Source organism: Lytechinus pictus, chromosome 1 (assembly GCF_037042905.1).
Source record: "Lytechinus pictus isolate F3 Inbred chromosome 1, Lp3.0, whole genome shotgun sequence".
In the NCBI taxonomy this organism is placed as follows: domain Eukaryota; kingdom Metazoa; phylum Echinodermata; class Echinoidea; order Temnopleuroida; family Toxopneustidae; genus Lytechinus; species Lytechinus pictus.
In genome coordinates this window covers 16,653,377-16,671,045 of record NC_087245.1, presented here as the reverse complement: position 1 = coordinate 16,671,045, position 17,669 = coordinate 16,653,377, and the positions used below count along the sequence as shown (strand labels likewise).

At 35.7% G+C, this 17,669-nt stretch overlaps 1 protein-coding gene and 1 pseudogene across 1 annotated transcript in view; one reads left to right on the top strand and one right to left on the bottom strand.

Annotated features, from left to right (window-relative positions):
- The first annotated feature begins 4,707 nt into the window (after positions 1-4,707).
- LOC129264001 (retinol dehydrogenase 11-like) lies at positions 4,708-10,180 on the top strand (annotated as a pseudogene).
- A 1,081-nt stretch (positions 10,181-11,261) lies between these two features.
- The window catches only part of LOC129263908 (protein TAMALIN-like), a 30,969-nt gene continuing 24,561 nt past the window's right edge, over positions 11,262-17,669 (bottom strand). Inside the window, exons 5-6 of the mRNA XM_054901857.2 lie at positions 15,981-16,047; positions 11,262-14,016 (exon numbers count right to left, since the gene is read on the bottom strand). Coding sequence (XP_054757832.2) covers positions 13,759-14,016; positions 15,981-16,047 — 325 coding nt within the window. The 3' untranslated portion in view covers positions 11,262-13,758. The remainder of the gene's footprint in view (positions 14,017-15,980; positions 16,048-17,669) is intronic.

Genomic DNA, 17,669 nt, shown 5'->3' with positions numbered 1-17,669 from the left:
TGATAATGAGATAAAAATAATGAAAATGAAAGTATACATAAATCAATGTGCCAGGCTCTTTAGAGCATGGCCGTATACAGAATTTCTTTCGCAGGAGGGGGGGGGGGGGGGGGAAGCAGACGCGTAAACGTTCTCAAGTTGAAAGCGACACAGCGAAGCGACCAAGCTTGTCATTTGGGCACTTTTTGGAGTTTTAAAAGTGAAATACGAAGGCTTTCGTGCACACTTTTGGTGAATTTTGTGATAATTTTCAATAGAAAAATAAGTTTTTAAAAATTTAGGGGTCATCATGCCCCCGTATTGTCGTTGCGAGCATTTTGGGGCTAGGGTGAAATCGCCCCAAACGCCTCAAACAGACACTCCAAAATGTATTTGAAGTGCATTATTAGAACTGAAACTTATCTCTACACCAGGAAAAATTAACTTAACAAAAAAAGCAACAAGAAATATTTATAAAAAGTAGAAGGGCCTGTACAAGTACACTGATATTTCACTCTCTCAGCTCATATGCACTTGATCGACTTCCATCGAGGATTCGGGCTAAATTCCGCCCGCCACTTCCGGGGACCAACCAACGTAGTATTTCGATGAAGAGCACTCCGTCGATTCACCGGTTGTCCCTACCGTACACGCGCGCCTATGGGGATTGTGAACTGTAGGAAAAATCGTATAAAATTACACTTTTTGATATTTCTACGAAGACGAAGTTATATAGAAAATGAAGAATATTACAATCAGACCATATCCCTAGAAAATTGCTTCAAGAAATGTCATTATGAAGAGGAAATGGACAAAAATTTGTGAAGAAAAATCACGAAAAAGGAAATCGCATCATGAATATTCATATCATGGGCGGTCCCACATTTGCATGTTATAGCGAGTTTTCCATTATTTAATAAATAATGGCATTATTTAATAAATAATGGCATTATTTAATAAATAATGGTTATTTGTATATAAATAATGATTATTTGTATATAATGGCAAACTGTAAAAATTGTTTATAAATAATGATTATTTATAAATAATGGGATATTGAAACAAAATTATTATTTATAAATAATGAAGTAGATATTTCATTATTTAACAAATAATCTTTATTTATAAATAATGGAAAACTCGAACATTAAATAATGATTATTTATAAATAATGATAATAATGGTGCACTCGAAAAAATTATTTATAAATAATGAAGTAGACGTTTTCATTATTTAACAAATAATCATTATTTATAAATAATGGAAAACTCAACAAATTATTTATAAATAATGAAAAACAAATAATCATTATTTATAAATAATGAAAAACAAATAATCATTATTTGTAAATAATGAAAAACAAATAATCATTATTTATAAATAATGAAAAACAAATAATCATTATTTATAAATAATGAAAAACAAATAATCATTATTTGTAAATAATGAAAAACAAATAATCATTATTTATAAATAATGAAAAACAAATAATCATTATTTATAAATAATGAAAAACAAATAATCATTATTTGTAAATAATGAAAAACAAATAATCATTATTTATAAATAATGAAAAACAAATAATCATTATTTATAAATAATGAAAAACAAATAATCATTATTTATAAATAATGGAATGTCGAACTATTATTATTTACAAATAATGAAGTATTACTTGGAATTATATATAAATAATTAGAAATGATATTTTATATAATAGTAGTTATTTACAAATAAAATGTAAATTATATATAAATAATAGTTATTATTTAATAAATAATGATTATATAACAAATAATTGTTCTATATAATATTGGTACATTCGGCGCCTCATAGTGCTGCCTATGGAAAATAACACACGCAGCACCCCATAGAAAAAAAAATAGCTCCCCGCTCCCCATATGTCCCATGGCCATGTTAAAGTCTGTCGAGATCTGCTACAGGGTTCGGATTGTGACGTTCTTGACGGTCTGACGTGGATCCTGCCGTCTATATCTTCCACGCTTTCGTGATCGCGTCAGTTTTCAGAGCTTGTCTGATGATTTCTTGTCTGATCGATGTTAAAGTCTTCACGGATGAAAACCTTCATGTTTGACAGTGATCTTAATTTGGTTCTTTACAGCGTACACCTTTTGTCTGATGTTGTATCTTGCGAACTTGCGAATTCGCTTTGTTGCTAGTATATTAATCTTATGAATATTGAATTTATTTTACTGATTATATTTTGTCCTTCAGGACCATGATGTAAAACAGCCATTGTGCTGATACAAGTTTTTATCCTGAATAAATATTTTGAAATAAATAAATAAAATAAATAAATTTCACGATGATCGCTCTTGAATTCCTTGATGTTTGTCTTCTTGGCGTTACGCAATCATTATGGCTTATCGATATCATTTTTCGTGACGCTTGTGTCCAATTAGAGGTTAGTAATTATGAGGTCAATGACGAGAGCGTCGGTGTCTTCATTTGCTACCTCTAGCATCCAATACACGCGAAGACGAGTACATGTTTGTCACTAAAGGAATAAGCCTTCCTAAAAAATAAAACTTTTTTGGACTATTAGTACAAATTCTTGAACAAGATTATAACCCATTTAAGTATACACAAAATAAGAACGCGAAACGCAAGCTATTTATTTTACTATTCAGGACTAAACCAAACACGGAAACAGGACATTCTAATCACTTTTTTTAATCTACACTGTTAGAAAACACAGAAGATTTTACAGAAGAAAAAAAAAAAGATTTTACAGAAAAAAAAATAACGAAATCATTCTGTAAATTGTTGTTACAGGATTTTTTTATACAATTTTTCTACAATTTTACACAACAGGTCTGTTTTAAAAAGGGGGGAAATAGTTTACATACACGAAAAATTAATTTTCTGTAATTTTGCACAATGTAAGGTTACAGGGTGCAGTAAGATTACAAGTGTTCTCGAGACTCTGCTGCCGGAATTTTTGTTTTTTTAAGTAGAAATTTTCTAACGGTGTAGAATACATGGACTAGGAGGCTTATCTTGGAACCAATAAAAGTGCGAAGCACGAGCAGAAGTATATTTTCTTTCTATATTATTGAGGGTTAAAAACGAGACATTTTAAGTGCATTGTCATCATTTTGAATATGATATGTTTTCTCATGAAACGGGCAATGAGAGCGCGAAGCGCGAATGAACTTTTTTTCTTTGATATAGTGACCTAAGAGGTTTCAAGTTGTCATATTCTCCTGCTTTTATTTTCTGCACTTAACTTCATCCGTTTACTTTCTCTTGTGCATTTTACCCTTTAGTTCCCTTTTCGTATTATTTGTATTCATTTGTTTAATTCCCTGAGACCCCCTTTTATTCTCTTTTATTCTCTTTATTTTGAGCCACCAATAGCTCAGTCGGTAGAGCGGGGGATTCGGATTCCGGTGACCCGGGTTCGATTCCCAATTGGTGCGCTAGTGCCCTTTGGTAAGGCATTAATCATCATTACCAGGTCCCTCGGAGAGGACCTTAAGCCGTCGGTCCTCTGGTTGCTTGCTTACAAGCATTCATGCTTTCTTAGCAATCAGGTTAAAAATCACTACCACCACCACCATACCGCAGCTGCTTCGCCCCCCCCCCCCCCGGATACGCCTATGTCATATTTCCACATCCCCACTATTCACGAGAGAAGGCAATTGCTTTTGCGTTTCTAGATTTATAATTTGTAAGAAAGCCTCTGTCTTTCAACTGATTATTATCCCTCTTTTTCTGTTACTAGTATTTCCTTTTCCCACCCAATTTCTTTATTTCTCTCTTTCCTGTAATATTACAGGGGGATTGGACGAGGCCTCGCTCCCCCAAAGCAAGAGCCGAAGTGTCCCACCCCCCCCCCCCCATTCCTTTGTGGAAAAATAAGGGGGAAACGAGGAATAACACTTAAGCTTAATGAGTCCTCACTCTTCATTTCAACTTACTCTCGTGGGGAGAGACTGTCATTTTCGTTTTTCTTCCCTCCGCTTTTCTATCCCCTTCTCCATATCACGTCCGTTGCTTCAATTTCTTTCTATGAATTTCCCTTTCATCTACGCCTCTATTCCTTTGCTTTACTTCTTCGTCCCCCCCCCCCCCCCATTTCTTTCCCATCTGTCTTCCCCTTCTCCTTTTTTTTCTTTCTCTCCCTTTTCCGTTCCCGTTTTCTTACCTTTTCCACCCTCTATGACCTCCCTTATAATTTCTCTTCTCCATTTCCTTTTTCTCCCTCTCTTTCCTCCTATTTAACTTTTCTTTTTTTTCTCTCTCCATGCAATCATGTTTCCATCTCCCTTTTCTTTACTGCTTTCTTACTTTTGCCTTTTCGTGTTTTTTGTTATTTGATTTTTATTTCCTTTTTATTTCCTATTGTTTCTTAATTATAACAATATTTATTTCAATTTATTTATTTGAGTTGTATTTTTTATGGTGGTGGTGGTGGTGGGGGGGGAGGGGGTAATGAAGGCCCCTCGCCATCCCCACTCCCCCACGGATCGGCGACTGGGGCCTGCATACATGTACCGCAATAACGTTACACAGGCCTGACTGTGATTTTGTATAGCATGACCTCTGGATTAACCATCAAGCACAATGAACATAAAATATCCATTCATATTTATTTCTATTGGCTTTTTTTTCGTTAACGCGCGTATTCAAAATAAACATAGGTCCTATATTATAGCCACGTTTACTTGCCCAGCTTATATACAGTGATTTGGGGTTATTAGCATGGAGCTCGTTGAAGATTACGGGACGATGTTTCTGCAACAGTCTTTGGAATGGCTTAACAACTCTTCTCTTTCTGTTAAAGTCGCCCTTGGTATATTACCTAGCATCGTCTTCACCGTGTTCACATCGCATGCTGTATATCGCTATTTCAATAGAGGATTAACCTTAAGATGGCATCCAGGTACCCGTCGAGTGAACAGTCGCATCAGCCTGAGAGGAAAGACAGTTCTTATAACAGGTAATTTTTCAAAGATGTAATTTTCATTGGTTTGTTTATTTACTTTATAATTTGGGGAATGTAAAATATATGTATTTATGACCAAGTAAAAGGATATAAAGGTCCGCTTAGACAATTTCTGGATTCGCGGCAATTTCGCATGAACATGAATGCTAAGTTATCACCAAGATCGAAAGAAATAGTAGTAAACATTTAAACTCATTTCAACAATAATCAAATTCCAAATGAAAGAGCAGACCATTTTGCAATCTGCAATGTTTAAAGATACGAGGTTCCGGGGGCTCTACCCCAGACCAGTGACGGCACCAAGGGGGGCATTTGCCTCCAGTGAGTTGGTCCCACCTCCGAAATTTTGAAAAATAAAAAAATATGAAGTACATGTTGTCATAAGCATCCTACTAATGCTGCAAAGTGCTCCAAAACAGCTTTTTCGTTCTTAAATTTTGAAAATTTTCTCATCAATTCACTGCTAGCTCCCAACAATTTTTCAGGGTTCAAGGGCTAGCCAAGGGTTATGCATATGAAATTAAGCATTTGCTGAGGCATGATTTTTACTTGGCTAGCAATTACTTGTGCTTGAAGCAATTGCTCGCCATCAATGCATTTTTATGCATCTGATCCATTAACCATCCCCGGTAATCATCACAGCTGTGATACAGCTACCAAAGCTCGGCTATAGTTAAAATAGGCATCATGATATCTTTATTCTCATGTTTTTTGTTTTTTCTTTCCAAAAAATAGTTATCATTCACGGTTTAAAAAAAATGACAGATTTTTCTTATCTTCCAGGTGCCAATGCTGGTATTGGTCGAGAGACTGCTATTGACCTTGCTAGCCGAGGAGCTAGGGTTATCATGGGATGTCGCAACCCAACAAAAGCAAAAGTAGCAGTGGCCGATGTCCGCAAGAGATCATCAAATGAAAATGTCATCTTCAAGCAAATAGACCTATCAGACTTGAATTCAGTCAAAAAGTGCGCAGACGAAATTCTAAAAGGAGAGGAGAGACTTGACGTTCTCATAAACAATGCAGGTAGTTGATCATAGAACTGATTTTGTATAATTTAACATTCTAAAGTTTCAGTTAAGTTATAGGTTTAAAATTTGTTTAGGGTGCGAAATCCAGCAAAACTCATAGAATGAAGAAAAGGAAGCCTCATTTGAGAATTTCACACTAAACATTTTTTTTATAGGCTAAGTCCAACTCGAGCTGATTTGGGTAAATGGAAGAAATTCAACAAGCAATAGTAAAAAAAATTACATCATCGAGAAAGTTCTTGCATTTTTATATATTCCTTCAAGCTTTTTCTTCTTCATCTTCTTCTTAAAATTCTCCTTCTCCTTTATCCTTTGGCTAATTAAATGTGTATTTAAATCTAACACAAACAGGACTGGTCAATTTCTCCGACCGTGGTCTGACGCCAGAAGGCTATGATACCACCATGGCAACGAATCACGTTGGTCATTTCGTGCTAACTCTGGCGTTGATTGAGCTTATTAAGAAGAGTGCCCCCAGTCGGATCATCAATGTATCATCGTTCGGTCACCTCAGGATCAAACAAATTGATTACACAGATATATCAGGCAAAGGTAATGACAATGAGGGTATTAGGATAAAAGATGATAAACATCATAATGGTACATGATAACAATAATTTTGATTAACCCATTTCCGTCGCGAATCATGATTATTAAATAATCTTATCAGCACCGTTTTGTTATCATGATTGGATTTGAGGATGGAGTTTAAGGGTGGATCCATGTAATGGTAGCTACACCACCCCCTGGGTCCGCCCGTGCTGAAGCCCCCCCCCCCCCTGTCTCTTAAAATGACCCTATGAATATTTGGATATATAATTTGTATTTTTACACCACAATTTACACAGAGTTGAACTCATGTTATTCTGTCCTCTTACTAGTATGCCTACCCTGTTAGATGAGTAGGCCTATATTTTTAGATGAGTATATATTCAATTTCCTTCTTAATCTTTGGGAGAAATTACAAAAATATTGCTCTTTTACTTCGATCACAATTTTGGAGAAAACATGTAGTAATATTTGTTCCAATCTGACATTCATGCCCCAAAAATGTTATTACAATATTTAAAACCTGCCCTACCCCCCCCCCCTCCCATTTCCCGCTGCTAAAAATGTATACCAAACTTGGTGCGTTACAAAATTAGGTTTGTACTTTGACCTTACAGAATGAGATCGATATCAGTTTGTAATACGGCAAGTTTAAATTACCAATGAGAATTGTATCTTACCACTAACAGGAGTATCTGGGTTGAACCGCTATCTTGAAAGTAAAGTGGCAAATATTCACTTCACTAACGTGTTAGCACGCCGCCTATCGGGGACTGGTGTCACAGCGTATTCAGTAAATCCCGGGATTGTATACACTAACATCTGGGAGTCCAGTCGAGTTACCGTACGGTCCGGAATATTACGTTTTCTCTACTTGGTGGGAATGCCCCTTCTAATGTGAGTTCGTTTCCTTTTTTTGTAATCAGCCGTTCATACTATGTATATTTAGGCTTTGTAATTCAGTCTTCTGCAACATGAAAATACAAAATTTGGATAATGTCTTTGTAAAAAAAATTATAATTTGCCGAAAGAACAAAGGAACTTCCGATGGGTCATGAGAAAACGATTGGGCTATATAGCAAATAATAAGAAATATGGGAAGGCCATTACTTAATATTGAAATGTCATTTCTCAGATTATGAGACAAGTTATTTTGTTGGAACATTATAATTTTAAGACACATGAAAGAGATTAACACCACTGATTGAATTATTATTTTTAGAATGAGGAACAGCTCCTTTTCTTGTAAAAACAAAAGTGATCATGCACTCTTTCGCTTTTAAATCCAATAAATTAAGACGGAAACAATTACTTCACAGTGCATTGATTATACCACTACGCCATGTAGGTATGATATACGTTATTTTATGCAATATTTAAATTAATACACTGCCTCCTAATCCATCCACACCATCCAATGGGGAACCACCAGGCCGATGTGGCAGAAAGTTTAATAGACCCTTTTGTTAGATGTCGTCTCTTTATGTTATCATGGAGATGCACCTTGGAGACGTTTTCCCCGAAGTCCTCCGCCAGGAAGTGTTGCTCGGGGCTGACTAGAGTGATGGTATTACCTATGGTTTGGGGGTTTGGGTTTTTGGAGGGCCTTTTGTAGTTGGATTTTGTAGGTTTCAGAGCTTCTTAAAGTGATCATATTTTCTTTTTTGAGATTGTTCCAATGGTGATTGTTTCGGGGAAGAAGGAGCTGGCTAATTGTGTTGTTGATATGAAGGTAGAGTTCACCTTGAATTGTTCATCGTTTGGGCGTCTCAGTCGTGTTTCCTTATTTGAGGTGTATTTTGTAGATCTAGGTGGAGTTCTCCATGTATCATCTTAAAGAAGATGATATTTTTTTTTTCCGTCCTCTATGGAGTTCCGGCCCAGTGTCTCCGACATATATGTGTAATGCTGGTTTCTCTACTGTACTTCTCCATCACGAGTCGAGAAGTCCGTCTTTGTACCATTTCAAAAGATTTGAGATTCTTGATTGTACTTGGTTGCCATGCAATGCAAACATACTCGAGATGGGGTATCACCAAGGTGTGATAAAGACGCTCTTTTATCTTTCTGGAACAGTGATTGAAGTTTCTTCTGATAAAGTTTAAGACCTTTTTACTATTTGATATTGCATATTGTGTCTATTTATCCCATTTCGGATTATTTTATATGTAGATCCCCGAGTATTCATGACTGTTAACCTCCCTAAGTTGTATTCCTAGAAGAGTGATATCGTATGGCCTGGATCTTTCTTCCTAGATATTCCAGATATCCTCATAGCCGAGCGCTTAGATGCATTGAATTTCATCCCTAGGTGCTAGCCCACTTGACAAGGCTGTCAAGATCCCTTTTGTAGCAATTTCTCATCGGAGGGGCTGGATATGGTATTGTAGAGTATACAGTCGTCAGTAGGCTTAATCAGCCTTGCTGTAAAACATATCGTTTCTGTAAGGTCATATGATGAAAACATGCGGGCCGAAAACTGTACCCTGCGGTATACCTCTCAAGACTGGTAACCAATTTGATGTTTTTTGTTTCCCAATGTCCTTTGGAAGCGACGCATCAGAAAGGATCTTATCCACTCAAGATTCGTGTTGCGGAGACCAAACATTTGTAGTTTCTGCAGCAGTTTCTGATGCGGAACAACATCGAATGTCTTTCTAAAGTCAAGGATGGCGATGTCACACGTTTCCTTACAGTTGTGGATTGAAGCAAGATCATGGATTGTAGCAATCAACTGTGTATCACATGATCTAACCTGTAGGAAAGCATGTTAGTAATCAGAAATGATTGAGTTCGTGGAAATATGTTTCATCAGCTGGCTATCATGGCTATATGCTATCAGTTTATAGCATACATAAGTAAAGGACTTGGGACGATAATTGGCTGCTTCACTCTTTGCGCGCTTCTTGTATAGATAGCTGCATTGTTGGCCTTACACCAATCATCAGGAAGAAGTCCTTGGTCATATGATTGCCTAAATATGAATTGCAGAACAGGAGCTAATTGTCTAGCTGCAATCTTGAGGATACGGTTTGGTATGTTGTCTGGACCTGCAGCTTTTAAGGTATCCAGTTTATTCAACAATTTTATGATACCACTCGTTGCAATGTCAATCTCAGGAATTCTGGGAAATTCCTTTGAGGTAGGTTAGGAGTCTGGCCAACATCTCTGGAGAATACGCTTTGGAATTGCTAAGCCAGTATGTCTGATTTTTCCTTGATCATCAGTAATGGTTTGGTTTCCAGTCTTAAGACTCTGGATCCCAACGTTATCCTTTCGTCTGGTTTTAATGTATTTCCAGAAATCCTAACTTGAACCGATAGATCCGATATGAATTCTCGTCGTGCCTTCCTGAGCTCTTTGTCGACTATTTTGTCGATTTGATTGTCATTCTATCCTTAACCTAAAATATCCTAACAAAATGTGCTTATCGTTTCTGCTCAGATTCTTGCGAAATGAGAAGGATGGCGCCCAAACCACTATCTATTGTGCTATCGACGAATCAATCACACAACTTTCTGGCGGATACTTTACCAACTGTAGCCTGGGAAAGGAGTCTAAGTTGGCTGAAGACGAGCAAGTTGCCAAACAACTTTGGGATATCACCTGCAAGGCGACTGGCGTCGACCCTGATATCTTACCAGAATAAGGTTTTCTGTCTCATTTTAAATTTCAATATCAACTTTTATTTCATCTTTCATGAATGAAAAAGTTCACTAATTGTCCCCTTTTGCGGGTGAGTTAATATTTCTAAAGCTCGATAATTAAAAGAAAGTACGGAGTGTCTGTGTGTCTGGAAAGTTTCAATTCTAACCCCTTAAGAAATGTGTTGTGGGATTGCCAAAGGTAGGGGGGACCAAGGGCTGGAAACTTTGACCAAAAAAAAGAAGATTTTCACCCAAAATGTAAGGTCGTTTTAACCAAAAAAATTGACAAGCAAAAAAAAAGTTTTTCACCCAAAATGTAAGGTCATTTATTTCAATAAACATGTATTATTTCGATTGTGAATGATGTATTTTCTCCATCATAAAAGACCAAAAATAGTAGGGGGACATTTGATATTTTGTCCCCCCCCCCTACTATTTTTAGTATTGGGGGACGCGTCCCCCCTGTGATTTCTGCTCATGCCTAATTATCAGAAAGTTTCCTGTAGATGTCCACAAAATGTACATGACTATAAAGTTATTTTGGGTGATATAAATTTCGTATTGGCATTTTCTAGAAATGAATTAAGAAGTTTACTTTTATATCGTTGTGATATGTGCCAAATAAAATTTATATTTTGAAGAAAATACAAAACTAACTCATTAGCTTGAAAGAATTGTAGTGTATACATCAAATGAAAGAACATTATTTTACTGTAACAAAATATTCATTCCAATAGTTTTAGCGAGTTTATCGTTTGTTTGTTTGTTTTTGATGTTACGTTATGATTATTCAGGTCGTAAATCAGAATTTAGGGTAGTGCCTACTTTTTTATCTCTTTTCATATATCGCCAAAGAAATTATATGTGGTTATTGATAGGTTGTCAAAAGGTGTTCGTTATCCACACACACACACACACATACTCCCACCCATATCAGTGTGGAATGAGAGCATTTTCTCTTTTCCAAATAAGTTTCATTGATAAACTCATCTCCGAATGATAATAAAAAAGAACCATCCCCCAAAAGAAAAACACGCAAACGAACAAAAAAAACAAAAACAAGCGAATAGAAAACAAAAAAACTAACATTAACTCAGTTTTTATTTATATCATCTGTTACTAAAATAGTTATTTACATTTCATCGTTATTTACATTACATTTTCACACAAAATAGACCCTATTCATTTAGATAAACAAACATAATTTAAATTGGATAAAACATGACGCGCAGGTTATTTTGGAAAGGGAGGCACACTGGATGGGGCAGTCACATCATGAACCGTCATCTAAGAAATGCCTAAATTTATTCATGTGTGACGTCGAAATGACACTTGGTTTCAGCTTTTTTTTTATCTACTACGCTTCAAACGCAAGATATTTATCCATACTGTGCTGCAATCGACCCAGGTGAAGTGAATTGGTACCCGGGAGGATTAATTCCTTAAATGCACGAGCGCTGAAAGGCAGCTCGAGCTAAAGCCGGGGTAATAATAATAACAATGGGCCTCGGAATAGAGTGTTTCTACATAGATGGCGCTATACAAATGATTATTATTATTATTATTTTTATCATTATTATTATCATTATTATAAAGCGCAATTCCACCGCTTGGCTCCTTGATGAAGCTGATATACTTCCGTGTTAACTCCGCCACCAAATCGTAAAGCTTCATCAATATGATCAGGGGAGCGTTTCAAGAAAGTACTTGTCAGACGTTTTATCCGACAAGTACTGTTATATCTGACAGAAACTATGGTAACACTGCCTCTCAGCCAATCATTATCAAAGAAAGTTGTCTGACCTGACAACTTGTCAGACTGAAATGTTGATGACACGCTCCCCATATTATATTGATGTATCCCGTGTTATCAAGGTAAAATCATGTATTCGCCCTTCTGCGTTCTGAACACAGACCACTCCAAACCGCCAAAAGAACCACGAATATTAAAGTTTGATTTCTTGTTTTACTTTGATTTGGGGCGGTTCCCAGAAAATTTCAAGGTTCATGGCAGATGGAAATATCAGTGACGGTTAGCATGCGGAGTCAACACGGTCGCTGGCGGTGTTATGGCGATTTTTTAAACCACAGCCTGGTGATCTTCGATTGCCTCCTGCGAAGTGGAGGATTGGGCGGAGACATTCAATTGCAGTAAAATAGATTCCATCTCTTTATGTGAGGGGTAGTGTCATACAAGGATAACAGAATTACGTTTTACTCTTAATTCTGTGACGTTATACTTGCGAGCTTCTCCACATAATTTTGTGTACAATGAGAGCAGCTCGCGTGTGACATCATAATACAAATTTAAAAGAAAATCGTGAATCCATTATCTTAAATGAATTTCGCTAAAATGTTATCGATATGTTTAGTTCTCTTTTCTGCTTAAATTAGATCCAATTTGACGTCAAAAAAAAAAGATTTCCGCTTTCAAGAACCCAACATGCCTTAATACGAATACAAGTCATGTAGAATGATCACGATATACCTGTTTAATCATGCTTGTTCTTTTTCGACATTCTGTTTTGTAACAAACAAAACATAATAATTGACAAAAGAGAAGAGAGAAGACGGGGAAACCGTTAAAGACCATGATGAACAGACAGATACAGATAAACACAACCAGAACATTATAATTGCCGGACAATTGAAATTCTCAGTGTAGTGATTACAACTTTATAATAATATAATGGGAACTTCAAGTTAAATACATGTATTGTAACAAAAATGCAAATATAAATCTGCATGTAGACATTCAGTTGGTATAAATAAAATACTGAACAGGCAAGAACGCTTGCAGATTCGAAACTAATGGTAAATTGACTTACTGAAATACCTATATTGCACAAATCACGTAATAATAATGGCAACGCGTAAGCGTTCCTTTTTTCTTCTTCATGTTGTTGACGATCGCGATGCTTCCACACTCCTACAACATGGCAAAAGGATATGAAAATATTACCTAATAAGGAAATGATTATGTACATCTTATTTCGATACCCTTCAAACATGTCAAATATAGAAGACGAACAGAACAATATAATAAACATAATAACTAGCTTCTTAAGCTCTGCTAAGATGTTACCAGCGTTTTTTTTTTTTTGGGGGGGGGGGGCAAAATTTGTGAGGACACATTTCTTGTCAATATACTTTTAAAAAACATGTAATCACCCTTTTGGCGTTATGATTTGAGAGAGTGTCTTTTATAGGGTCAAAAATTAGATCACCCCTTTTGCGTAAAACAAAACAGACACAATACGATGGGGCGGCGACCTGGGGAGGGGAGGGGGCGTGTTCCTCGAAAAATTTTGAATTTTGTTCATCAAACAATAATTATGCCAATGATGGGAGGTCTGATGTTGAGAAATCTACCCATGCATGCATGGTAAAGGAACGGGCATTATCGTATGTCCATTCTTCTTATTTATACTTAGTCGTATCATTTCACAACGATCAGACTTTAAAGCACAAAAGTTCATGAAACTTTCATTCTTGTGACGGTCACCATTGGTTTTTCATCGGATTGTCAACTATTAGTTCATATTTGAGCAAAGTCAGTAGTGTCCATTTTCAAAACTTATTAGACGTCCAACAGAGCAATTTGTTCTAGACTCTCGTTGCCAGGAATCTGTGATAAATTGAACCCTCCTGAACTGATGGAGCTCATTGACTGTGACTTGCTGCTGAGCTGGGATGATCCCGGTGATGAATAGAAACCGCTGTCATCCGAGGCTAGTGATGTCATGCTATTGAGTTCATATCTCGCCAATCCTAGCATCACTCGTTTCTCTTGGGCTTGGAGGGCGCGATATGCTAGCTTTTTATCATACAACATTCTCTGTAGCAACAAAGATAAATAGATAGACAGACAGGTTAATAAATCTGTATAAAGATAGATAGACAGATAGATAGATAGATAGATAGATAGATAGATAGATAGATAGATAGATAGATAGATAGATATAAAGATAGATAGATAAATAGATAGATAGATGGATAGATTAATAGATATATTGCTATATAAACAGATTGATTGATAGAATGTAAGGTAGATCAACAGAAATAAATACAATGACAATGGTCAAGGGATAGTTGGTTTGTGCTGGGTAATTATTATTATTATTAGTTGTTTATCATAATTATGATTGGTAACGCGCTATAGTACCTGTTATGTATGTATGTAATAAGCATTTGTTTTATCTGTTCAAACATGTAAAAAAGAAATGAAATAAATATCAGAAGCAATGTGTTAATATCGCTCGTCTGCTTTCTTTTTTTAACGATTTCCATAAAATCGAAACCTGGGTCACATGTCTGTTTTTTTTAACCAGGTTCCTTTACCTTCAAATGTTTCCCGTTTGGCTTAATTTGTAAAATTCATGCAAACTTTCCTCTTTTAACTTCCTTCCCAGTTAATAACAAATGATTTGAGACGCAAAACAAATAGGAAAAAAATCAGGAATTACGAAACCCGCATAGTAAATTCCCTTTTTAATGTTATGTTATACCCCCCCCCCCCTCAAAAAGAAAGAAAGAAGAAATAGTGTGGCAATATGTATAGGCTTATAAAAAGTGCCACTCTTGTAAATTGCAATCAAAAGTAATTTTGGACCAAAATTTTGCTTATATTTATGGATCTGGTTAAAGGACAAATCCACCGCAACAAAGAGCCAATTTGAATAAAATGAGAAAAATCCACCAAGCATAAACACTGAAAATTTCATCAAAATCGGATGTAAAATAAGAAAGTTATGACATTTTAAAGTTTCGCCTAATTTCACAAAACAGTTATATGCACATCCTGATCGGTATGCAAATGAGCAGACTAATGACGTCACCCACTTACTATTTTTTGTATTTTATTATTTTAAAAAATCTGATTTGTCCTCCTTGTCATGTGAAACAAAATTGTATTCCTCCCTGAACATATGAAATTATCATTATTTCAACAGTTTTATTGTTAAGTCAAATTGGTCTAAGCTTATTGTCAAATCTGTAAAAATTGAAATATTATATAATTCAAACAATAAAAAGCAAAAGAAATAGTGAGAGAAGGACATCATCGACTCTCTCATTTACATATCGCTGAGTTGTGCATATAACTGTTTTTTGAGAAATAAGCGCAACATATAAATGTCATAACTTTTATTTTACACCCGATTTGGATGAAATTTTCATCGTTATGCTTGTTTGATTTTTCTTTCTTGATTCAAATTAACAATTTTCTGGGGTGGACTTGACCTTTAAGAATTTCAACAATTTTTTGCAAAAAGCAGATCATGAGCAATCAATCGCAAATTTTCAATTGTAAGAATTGGGATTGATTTAGACTACAAATGATTTGCCAGGATGCTATGCAGGAGCGGATCCAGGATTTTCCAAAGGGAGGGGGGCACATTTTCCCTAGGAAAAATTTGACAAGCAAAAAAAAAAAGATTTTCAACAAAAAATAAGGACATTTCGTCCACGAAAAAAGTTTAAAAGCCCCCCCCAAAAAAAAAATTAAAAAAAATGTCTTCACTTTCAAAGGGGCACATTTGCGAACTTTGGCACTTTCTTTTCACAATGATACATAAAATATTATTTTTAATGCTGATGAAAAATATACCTACACAATTTTAATTTAATGCATTTGCGACCTGGCACATGCCAAATCATGTATCTTTCAGACCAAAGATTGTAACGCAGTCTTATAGACAATAGATGTTTTTTGGAAATCTTGGCTTTAAATTCAACACGCTTTAGAGTAAATGTACACTCTATATTCAATTAAAATACATATTTCATAGGATTTTACCGTACCTTTAATTTGACGAGCTTTTTGTTGTGTTCCACTTTCTTCACACAGTCTTCGAAGAGAAGTACCAATCTAAAGAAAAAATGTAATTGAAGAGTAATATATCATAAATTGCACTTGATCGAAACATAATAAGCATGCGTGTTGACCCTAAAATTATGCACCTCGACAGGCGATCAAAAAATGACTTATCGCTTAAAATAAGCGACTTATCAAAAATATGATTTATCAATGGAATTCGTCTTTATCGCTTTATAGGTTAAAATCACCTCTTCCCAAACGCATTAATTTCACAGATTGTTTCCTCACTCTAAATACTACATGACTTCATGGCTCTCAAGCTTGCAAAAATAAAGAATGATGCGAATTTTGTGATTCTTTTGCAAAATAATTCTATAAAGCAATCAGGAAGGATGTTTTATGATGATATTATCTATAGACTCTTCGTGGAATATAACCCTCTTCCTCGGCCACACCCAATCCACAACCCCTTTCTAGAACATGAAGAAGTTCTCGTGATTCCAATCGGAAAAGGTTCACGATATTGTATAGCAGACAGTTCGACCTTCACCATGTGTTCATCCGATTAACACAGACAGCGCAGGGATGATTCCGCAAAAATAGCGGATTTTCCCGCCAAGAAAGTTAAAGCTACAAACAATACAAGAGAGAACAAACTTATTTTATGTTTGTCATCAAAGGCTCAATCAATCGAAGTTGTGTTCTTTCTGTTTTGCTTGTTTTATGATGTTATTTAACTTGATATTTTATTTTTATTTGATTTTATTTAATATGCTACTGCCTATTGTCATCTTCAAGGCAGATAAAGGGCAGAGTCTTACAACATGTTTATTAACATTATTAAATTTTACCATTGAAGTCACCACGAAAAATTTGTTGATTTATCTTTTCGAACGTGAACTCACTTCTTGGCTATTTCTGTGTAATCATATTTTCTTTATCATTCTTGTTATATATCCATTCCAATTTCTTGATAATTAGGTGAGTTGGTATGTACTAATTACAGTAATATCCATCATGATTTATTTTAGTATATTCTTATTTCCCATTTCGTTTCAATAGTTAAAAGCAGACGTTATACACACGATAATGTTTGATTTAATATTACAATCGCATCGGAGCGAGGCATTGAATCAATGTTCAGCTGGTAACATTAAATGAACGTTGACAACATCGGCTGAGCAGACGATCATTTCCTTATTTCATACTCTGCCAATTTGGCGCGAAAAATCCTTCACAGGAAGCCCAGATGACATCTTCGTGAAAAGATGGTGAGGACGAAACATGAACCACTGATTTTACATCGAACGTATTCATTCCCAAGATAAGAACATCTGTGATATGAAATCTTCAAAGCATTGTTGTAAATACTATGTAACCAGGGGCGGATCCAGGAAATTCCAAAGGGGGCACATTTTTCGAGAAAAATTTGACAAGCGAAAAAAAAAGGTTTTCACCATAATGTTAAGGTAATTTCGTCCAAGTACAATTTGACAAGCAAAACAAGTTCTCAATTTCAAGGGGCACTTGTGTAAGAGCGGCATATTTAAATCAGAAAAATTGACTATGGCTCTCAAGGGGGGGGGGGGGCGGATGTACCCCCCGGACCCGCCACTGTATGTAACACATCCTTACATAATTATGTTCGAAATACAGAGGTGAAAGTATATAAC